The sequence below is a fragment of the Fistularia commersonii genome, chromosome 19 (genome assembly GCF_037954325.1).
Source record: "Fistularia commersonii isolate RoL2024-O1a breed Wild chromosome 19, RoL_Fcom_v1.0, whole genome shotgun sequence".
In the NCBI taxonomy this organism is placed as follows: Eukaryota; Metazoa; Chordata; class Actinopteri; order Syngnathiformes; family Fistulariidae; genus Fistularia; species Fistularia commersonii.
Genome location: NC_141302.1, coordinates 2,540,001 through 2,550,000, shown reverse-complemented (window position 1 = coordinate 2,550,000; position 10,000 = coordinate 2,540,001). Strand labels below are relative to the sequence as shown.

The following is a 10,000-nucleotide window of genomic DNA, read 5'->3' as shown; positions in this document are numbered from 1 at the left end:
TGTAATTCCTCCTTGCCCTCAAAGTGGACAGGAAGGCACTCATCACCTACTTTGTCACAAGCCACCACCACGTTTATTTGCTTGATATTCCACATTCTGGACTTTGCCGTTTGCCACTCTGAGCTCGTACACAACCAAGGGGGTGTTGCTCATGCAAAGGTTGTCTTCCACCAGCAGACCGCCGCCTTTGCAGATGTCCACCACCTGTGGCTTGTCCCTCTTCTCCATGAAGGACTGCACGGGTCTACCCAGCAAATCTCTCGTACCAATGTACCTGCAAGATAACAACAGAGTGCAACTTTCAGCGAGATTCGTCTAGCGGGCTATTTCAGTTCCAGTGAGGAACTGCAACTTCTGCACTACCCAGGAGAGCCACCTCCTCAGGGTTGGGACAGTCCATCTTGATGTCAAAGTCAAAAGATGGCGCTATCTGCCTTCTGGCCAAAGGGACGAGGACCTTTGTGGTCAGATTAGAGGAGATCAGATTGGTCCCAAGTGGCCGAAGATTCGCAGCAGACCTCGACCCAACTCTTCATTGGGGTTGGAGAAGCTTCGTCCGGCTGCTACAACGAGATACCAAATGACAACTGGATAATGGACGGCCTCCACGCCCCGTAGGCTACCCTCACACTCACCTAGTCCAGCTATCGTTTAATTTCCTGTCAAACTCCTGGTCAACAATGTGACGTGTCAGAAACCTCTGGTATTTCTCCTTGGTTCCCCGCTGATGGCAAGGACCTCTGGGCACCAACGAGGAGCTGCAAAGAAGGACCAGGGTGCCGAGAACGACCAGTTCCAGGGAGAAGGTCATGGTATCTGGCTAGAGAAATGCCTCCCCTGCTCTGAAGCCCTCTTGACTACCTTGAGAAGAAACACTCACCGGAAACCAAACTTGAGAGCCAATAAAAATGCAGCATCTCTGTTCTTTAGCCTTTTATGTTCACACGGCCCCGACCGTCTGTCCTTGTGGGTTCGTTCGTATGTGAAAGCGTCGTCCGCTGAGAACACGTTATCATCTAGTCGAGTCATCACATGTGGTTGAAGGTGTAAGATAAGACGTTGGCAATGGCTGCCAACTCTACAGGCAATGATTAGCGCTTTCGCGTCACAGCAAGAAGGTCCCTGGGAACCTTTCTATGTAGCATCTCCGCAGGTTTCCTACAACAGTCCAAGAACATGGAGGACGTGAATGAGGGACTCCATCATTGTTTGTCTCCATTAGATGGATGGATGGATGGATTTGTGGATGGATGGATGGATGGTGATGGATGGATGGATGGATGGATGGATGGATGGATGGATGGATGGATGGATGGATGATGAATAGATGGATGGATGGATGGATGGATGGATGGATGGATGGATGGTGATGGATGGATGGATGGATTTGTGGATGGATGGATGGATGGTGATGGATGGATGGATGGATGGATGGTGATGGATGGATGGATGGATGGATGGATGGATGGAAGGATGGATGGATGGATGGATGGATGGATGGATGGATGGTGATGGATGGATGGATGGATGGATGGATGGATGGATGGATGGATGGATGGATGGAAGGATGGATGGATGGATGGATGGATGGATGGATGGATGGATGGATGGATGGATGGATGGTGATGGATGGAAGGATGGATGGTGATGGATGGATGGATGGATGGATGGATGGATGGATGGATGGATTTGTGGATGGATGGATGGATTGATGGATGGATGGATGGATGGATGGATGGATGGATGGATGGATGGATGGACGGATGGATGGATGGATGGATGGATGGATGGATGGATGGATGGATGGATGGATGGATGGATGGATGGACGGATGGATTGATGGATGGATGGTGATGGATGGATGGATGGATGGATGGAAGGATGGATGGTGATGGATGGATGGATGGATGGATGGATGGTGATAAGAACTGCTCTTTCTACACACACACACACACACACACACACACACACAAACACACACACACACACACACACACACACATATGAGGTGAGAAGACACAAACCTTGGAATGCCTGAATCCTGCCCAGCTCTGTGGAAACGTACAAAATGAATTTGAGGCGTTTGATGGAAACAGCGATGGATGATGGAACGGAGGCTCCACCCACCGAAGGAGGAGAGCTTGTCCAAGCTCTCCTGGATCTCCTCCATCATGGCGACGGTCGTGGCCCTCAACGTGCCGAAGGCCAACGACGTGTCGACATCTCCGAAGCCCTCGTGGTCCAGGGTCGTGGGAGCGGAAGTCTAAGCAGAGCGGAAACCACCTTAAAAGTTCTCGGCTGCGGTTTGTGTGAAACAACATGAAAAAGCTCTTTGTGGTTCACGCCTGAGAGTCTGGGTTCAAGGCCAGCTTGTCCAGCTTCTTCTGGAGCTCCTCAATCTCTTCCTCTATCATCTGGACTAGTTCCTACCCGTCTTTTTCCACCTTCTGTTTCCCTTTTTTTTTTCCAAAACAGACTAATGTTAGTGTTACACACGGGAGGCAGAAACTAGTGTGTCACATGTGATTTATTCCTGGAATACACAAGTTAACACGTTTTAGTCAGAGCTCTCTTATTACCTTATTAGACAATTTCACAAACTATCCCAAGTAATACCAAAGTCTCTGTCTGTATAACCATATTTCTTCTGAAGATTAATAAACAGGTTCACTTGAAGTGAATGCTACCTTTTACGTTTGAAACCAGACACATAAACGGCCAACTTTATCACTTTGTCTGTTACTCTATTGCCACACTGTTAACCTTAACACTGCAAATATGTGCAATATACCAAACTCTATTTTATTTTATTTTATTTTATCTTATTTTATTTTGTTATATTTTCTTTAATTTTGATTTATTTTATTTCATTTTATTTTATTTTATTTTATTTTATTTTATTTTATTTTATTTTATTTTATTTTATTTTGTTTCATTTTATTTTATTTAGTTTTATTTTATTTAGTTTCATTTTATTTCATTTTATTTTATTTTATTTTATTCTATTTTATTTTATTTTTTGGGTGAGGCACGGTACTTCCTGCCTCACCGAACACGCAGTAAAAAAAACATTCAGATTATTTTCTGTTATTAGCTTTTTATTTTTCACGATGACAGGCCACGGAGAGCAAAAGAAGAGCCAGAGACGCCTGCAGGTGTCGAGATGCTACCAGATAACCGCCGTTGCAGCTGCGATTCTTGTGTGAAACTTCTTGAGCAGCGACCACATCCAGTGGACGGTCGGCGGCTTGCGGTCCACTCATGTCAGGATTTCGTTTTGGTCGTCCATCTTCTGCTTGCAGACCTTTGACGGTTGCTTTGGCTGTAATATCTTCTCGTCCTCAAAGTGGACAGGAAGATACTCATTCTGTCCTGTCCAAGGCACAGTTACTTTGTCACAAGCCACCACCACCTTTATTTCCTTGGTCTTCACATCCTGGACTTTGCCCTTTTTCACTGTGAGCTCGTACACAACCAAGGGGGTGTTGCTCATGTAAAGGTTGCCTTCCACCAGCAGACCGCCGCCTTTGCAGATGCCCACCACCTGTGGCTCGTCCTTCTTCTCCATGAAGGACTGCAGGTGTTTATACAGCAATTTTCTCGTACCAATGTAACTGCAAGATAACAACAGAGTGCAACTTTCAGCGAGATTCGTCTAGCGGGCTATTTCAGTTCCAGTGAGGAACTGCAACTTCTGCACTACCCAGGAGAGCCACCTCCTCAGGGTTGGGACAGTCCATCTTGATGTCAAAGTCAAAAGATGGCGCTATCTGCCTTCTGGCCAAAGGGACGAGGACCTTTGTGGTCAGATTAGAGGAGATCAGATTGGTCCCAAGTGGCCGAAGATTCGCAGCAGACCTCGACCCAACTCTTCATTGGGGTTGGAGAAGCTTTGTCCGGCTGCTACAACGAGATACCAAATGACAACTGGATAATGGACGGCCTCCACGCCCCGTAGGCTACCCTCACACTCACCAAGTCCAGTCATCCTTTGATTCCCTGTCAAACTTCTGGTCAACAATGTGATGTTTTAGAAACCTCTGGTATTTCTTCTCGGTTACCTGCTGACGGCAAGGACCTCTGGACGCCAACGAGGAGCTGCAAAGAAGGACCAGGGTGCCGAGCACGACCAGTTCCAGGGAGAAGGTCATGGTATCTGGCTAGAGAAATGCCTCCCCTGCTCTGAAGCCCTCTTGACTACTTTAAGAAGAAACACTCACCGGAAACCAAACTTGAGAGCCAATAAAAATGCAGCATCTCTGTTCTTTAGCCTTTTATGTTCACACGGCCCCGACCGTCTGTCCTTGTGGGTTCGTTCGTATGTAAAAGCGTCGTCCGCTGAGAACACGTTATCATCTAGTCGAGTCATCACACGTGGTTGAAGGTGTAAGATAAGACATTGGCAATGGCTGCCAACTCTACAGGCAATGATTAGCGCTTTCGCGTCACAGCAAGAAGGTCCCTGGGAACCTTTCTATGTAGCATCTCCGCAGGTTTCCTACAACAGTCCAAGAACATGGAGGACGTGAATGAGGGACTCCATCATTGTTTGTCTCCATTAGATGGATGGATGGATGGATGGATTTGTGGATGGATGGATGGATGGATGGATGGATGGATGGATGGATGGATGGATAAACAGGCAGGTAGGCTGGATGGATGGATGGTGATAATAACTGCTCTTTCTACACACACACACACACACACACACACACATACACACACACATATGAGGTGAGAAGACACAAACCTTGGAATGCCTGAATCCTGCCCAGCTCTGTGGAAACGTACAAAATGAATTTGAGGCGTTTGATGGAAACAGCGATGGATGATGGAACGGAGGCTCCACCCACCGAAGGAGGAGAGCTTGTCCAGGCTCTCCTGGATCTCCTCCATCATGGCGACGGTCGTGGCCCTCAACGTGCCGAAGGCCAACGACGTGTCGACATCTCCGAAGCCCTCGTGGTCCAGGGTCGTGGGAGCGGAAGTCTAAGCAGAGCGGAAACCACCTTAAAAGTTCTCGGCTGCGGTTTGTGTGAAACAACATGAAAAAGCTCTTTGTGGTTCACGCCTGAGAGTCTGGGTTCAAGGCCAGCTTGTCCAGCTTCTTCTGGAGCTCCTCAATCTCTTCCTCTATCATCTGGACTAGTTCCTACCCGTCTTTTTCCACCTTCTGTTTCCTTTTTTTTTTTTCCAAAACAGACTAATGTTAGTGTTACACACGGGAGGCAGAAACTAGTGTGTCACATGTGATTTATTCCTGGAATACACAAGTTAACATGTTTTAGTCAGAGCTCTCTTATTACCTTATTAGACAATTTCACATACTATCCCAAGTAATACCGAAGTCTCTGTCTGTATAACCATATTTCTTCTGAAGATTAATAAACAGGTTCACTTGAAGTGAATGCTACCTTTTACGTTTGAAACCAGACACATAAACGGCCAACTTTATCACTTTGTCTGTTACTCTATTGCCACACTGTTAACCTTAACACTGCAAATATGTGCAATATACCAAACTCTATTTTATTTTATTTTATTTTATCTTATTTTATTTTGTTATATTTTCTTTAATTTTGATTTATTTTATTTCATTTTATTTTATTTTATTTTATTTTATTTTATTTTATTTTATTTTATTTTATTTTATTTTGTTTCATTTTATTTTATTTAGTTTTATTTTATTTAGTTTTATTTTATTTAGTTTCATTTTATTTCATTTTATTTTATTTTATTTTATTCTATTTTATTTTATTTTTTGGGTGAGGCACGGTACTTCCTGCCTCACCGAACACGCAGTAAAAAAAACATTCAGATTATTTTCTGTTATTAGCTTTTTATTTTTCACGATGACAGGCCACGGAGAGCAAAAGAAGAGCCAGAGACGCCTGCAGGTGTCGAGATGCTACCAGATAACCGCCGTTGCAGCTGCGATTCTTGTGTGAAACTTCTTGAGCAGCGACCACATCCAGTGGACGGTCGGCGGCTTGCGGTCCACTCATGTCAGGATTTCGTTTTGGTCGTCCATCTTCTGCTTGCAGACCTTTGACGGTTGCTTTGGCTGTAATATCTTCTCGTCCTCAAAGTGGACAGGAAGATACTCATTCTGTCCTGTCCAAGGCACAGTTACTTTGTCACAAGCCACCACCACCTTTATTTTCTTGGTCTTCACATCCCAGACTTTGCTTTTTTCCACTCTGAGCTCGTACACAACCAAGGGGGTGTTGCTCATGTAAAGGTTGCCTTCCACCAGCAGACCGCCGCCTTTGCAGATGTCCACCACCTGTGGCTCGTCCTTCTTCTCCATGAAGGACTGCAGGTGTTTATACAGCAATTTTCTCATACGAATGTAACTGCAAGATAACAACAGAGTGCAACTTTCAGCGAGATTCGTCTAGCGGGCTATTTCAGTTCCAGTGAGGAACTGCAACTTCTGCACTACCCAGGAGAGCCACCTCCTCAGGGTTGGGACAGTCCATCTTGATGTCAAAGTCAAAAGATGGCGCTATCTGCCTTCTGGCCAAAGGGACGAGGACCTTTGTGGTCAGATTAGAGGAGATCAGATTGGTCCCAAGTGGCCGAAGATTCGCAGCAGACCTCGACCCAACTCTTCATTGGGGTTGGAGAAGCTTTGTCCGGCTGCTACAACGAGATACCAAATGACAACTGGATAATGGACGGCCTCCACGCCCCGTAGGCTACCCTCACACTCACCTAGTCCAGTCATCCTTTGATTCCCTGTCAAACTTCTGGTCAACAATGTGATGTCTTAGAAACCTCTGGTATTTCTTCTCGGTTACCTGCTGACGGCAAGGACCTCTGGACGCCAACGAGGAGCTGCAAAGAAGGACCAGGGTGCCGAGCACGACCAGTTCCAGGGAGAAGGTCATGGTATCTGGCTAGAGAAATGCCTCCCCTGCTCTGAAGCCCTCTTGACTACTTTAAGAAGAAACACTCACCGGAAACCAAACTTGAGAGCCAATAAAAATGCAGCATCTCTGTTCTTTAGCCTTTTATGTTCACACGGCCCCGACCGTCTGTCCTTGTGGGTTCGTTCGTATGTGAAACCGTCGTCCGCTGAGAACACGTGATCACCTAGTCGAGTCATCACATGTGGTTGAAGGTGTTACTCAGTAAGATCAGACTTTTGCAATGGCTACCAACTCTACAGGCAATGATTAGCGCTTTCGCGTCACAGCAAGAAGGTCCCTGGGAACCGTTCGATGTAGCATCTCCGCAGGTTTCCTACAACAGTCCAAGAACATTGAGGACGTGAATGAGGGACTCCATCATTGTTTGTCTCCATTAGATGGATGGATGGTGATGGATGGATGGATGGATGGATGGTGATAATAACTGCTCTTTCTACACACACACACACACACACACACATATGAGGTGAGAAGACACAAACCTTGGAATGCCTGAATCCTGCCCAGCTCTGTGGAAACGTACAAAATGAATTTGAGGCGTTTGATGGAAACAGCGATGGATGATGGAACGGAGGCTCCACCCACCGAAGGAGGAGAGCTTGTCCAGGCTCTCCTGGATCTCCTCCATCATGGCGACGGTCGTGGCCCTCAACGTGCCGAAGGCCAACGACGTGTCGACATCTCCGAAGCCCTCGTGGTCCAGGGTCGTGGGAGCGGAAGTCTAAGCAGAGCGGAAACCACCTTAAAAGTTCTCGGCTGCGGTTTGTGTGAAACAACATGAAAAAGCTCTTTGTGGTTCACGCCTGAGAGTCTGGGTTCAAGGCCAGCTTGTCCAGCTTCTTCTGGAGCTCCTCAATCTCTTCCTCTATCATCTGGACTAGTTCCTACCCGTCTTTTTCCACCTTCTGTTTCCTTTTTTTTTTTTCCAAAACAGACTAATGTTAGTGTTACACACGGGAGGCAGAAACTAGTGTGTCACATGTGATTTATTCCTGGAATACACAAGTTAACACGTTTTAGTCAGAGCTCTCTTATTACCTTATTAGACATTTTCACAAACTATCCCAAGTAATACCAAAGTCTCTGTCTGTATAACCATATTTCCTCTGAAGATTAATAAACAGGTTCACTTGAAGTGAATGCTACCTTTTACGTTTGAAACCAGACACATAAACGGCCAACTTTATCACTTTGTCTGTTACTCTATTGCCACACTGTTAACCTTAACACTGCAAATATGTGCAATATACCAAACTCTATTTTATTTTATTTTATTTTATCTTATTTTATTTTGTTATATTTTCTTTAATTTTGATTTATTTTATTTCATTTTATTTTATTTTATTTTATTTTATTTTATTTTATTTTATTTTATTTTATTTTATTTTATTTTATTTTATTTTATTTTATTTTATTTTGTTTCATTTTATTTTATTTAGTTTTATTTTATTTAGTTTTATTTTATTTAGTTTCATTTTATTTCATTTTATTTTATTTTATTTTATTCTATTTTATTTTATTTTTTGGGTGAGGCACGGTACTTCCTGCCTCACCGAACACGCAGTAAAAAAAACATTCAGATTATTTTCTGTTATTAGCTTTTTATTTTTCACGATGACAGGCCACAGAGAGCAAAAGAAGAGCCAGAGACGCCTGCAGGTGTCGAGATGCTACCAGATAACCGCCGTTGCAGCTGCGATTCTTGTGTGAAACTTCTTGAGCAGCGACCACATCCAGTGGACGGTCGGCGGCTTGCGGTCCACTCATGTCAGGATTTCGTTTTGGTCGTCCATCTTCTGCTTGCAGACCTTTGACGGTTGCTTTGGCTGTAATATCTTCTCGTCCTCAAAGTGGACAGGAAGATACTCATTCTGTCCTGTCCAAGGCACAGTTACTTTGTCACAAGCCACCACCACCTTTATTTTCTTGGTCTTCACATCCCAGACTTTGCTTTTTTCCACTCTGAGCTCGTACACAACCAAGGGGGTGTTGCTCATGTAAAGGTTGCCTTCCACCAGCAGACCGCCGCCTTTGCAGATGCCCACCACCTGTGGCTCGTCCTTCTTCTCCATGAAGGACTGCAGGTGTTTATACAGCAATTTTCTCGTACCAATGTAACTGCAAGATAACAACAGAGTGCAACTTTCAGCGAGATTCGTCTAGCGGGCTATTTCAGTTCCAGTGAGGAACTGCAACTTCTGCACTACCCAGGAGAGCCACCTCCTCAGGGTTGGGACAGTCCATCTTGATGTCAAAGTCAAAAGATGGCGCTATCTGCCTTCTGGCCAAAGGGACGAGGACCTTTGTGGTCAGATTAGAGGAGATCAGATTGGTCCCAAGTGGCCGAAGATTCGCAGCAGACCTCGACCCAACTCTTCATTGGGGTTGGAGAAGCTTCGTCCGGCTGCTACAACGAGATACCAAATGACAACTGGATAATGGACGGCCTCCACGCCCCGTAGGCTACCCTCACACTCACCAAGTCCAGTCATCCTTTGATTCCCTGTCAAACTTCTGGTCAACAATGTGATGTTTTAGAAACCTCTGGTATTTCTTCTCGGTTACCTGCTGACGGCAAGGACCTCTGGACGCCAACGAGGAGCTGCAAAGAAGGACCAGGGTGCCGAGCACGACCAGTTCCAGGGAGAAGGTCATGGTATCTGGCTAGAGAAATGCCTCCCCTGCTCTGAAGCCCTCTTGACTACTTTAAGAAGAAACACTCACCGGAAACCAAACTTGAGAGCCAATAAAAATGCAGCATCTCTGTTCTTTAGCCTTTTATGTTCACACGGCCCCGACCGTCTGTCCTTGTGGGTTCGTTCGTATGTGAAACCGTCGTCCGCTGAGAACACGTTATCATCTAGTCGAGTCATCACACGTGGTTGAAGGTGTAAGATCAGACTTTTGCAATGGCTGCCAACTCTACAGGCAATGATTAGCGCTTTCGCGTCACAGCAAGAAGGTCCCTGGGAACCGTTCTACACTGCTCAAAAAAATAAAGGGAACACTTAAAAAACACATCCTAGATCTAAATGAATGAAATATTCTTATGAAATACTTTGCTC

At 45.2% G+C, this 10,000-nt stretch overlaps 1 protein-coding gene and 2 long non-coding RNA genes across 3 annotated transcripts in view; all 3 read right to left on the bottom strand.

Moving 5' to 3' along the window:
• The window catches only part of LOC147223409 (uncharacterized), a 15,524-nt gene that overhangs the window by 243 nt on the left and 5,281 nt on the right, over nt 1–10,000 (bottom strand). Inside the window, exon 2 of the long non-coding RNA XR_015107570.1 lies at nt 1–274. This exon is cut by the window's left edge and continues 243 nt beyond it. This is a non-coding gene — a long non-coding RNA (uncharacterized LOC147223409). The remainder of the gene's footprint in view (nt 275–10,000) is intronic.
• On the bottom strand, nt 1,203–2,414 carry LOC147223414 (uncharacterized). Its single transcript, XM_086166078.1, has 4 exons — nt 2,346–2,414; nt 2,128–2,263; nt 2,035–2,051; nt 1,203–1,937 (listed from the first exon to the last, which is right to left on the bottom strand). Exons 1-4 carry the CDS (start codon nt 2,412–2,414, stop codon nt 1,203–1,205), a joined length of 957 nt encoding a protein of 318 aa, XP_086022204.1.
• On the bottom strand, nt 7,904–9,617 carry LOC147223413 (uncharacterized). Its single transcript, XR_015107618.1, has 2 exons — nt 9,415–9,617; nt 7,904–9,053 (listed from the first exon to the last, which is right to left on the bottom strand). It is a non-coding gene; the product is annotated as an uncharacterized LOC147223413 (long non-coding RNA).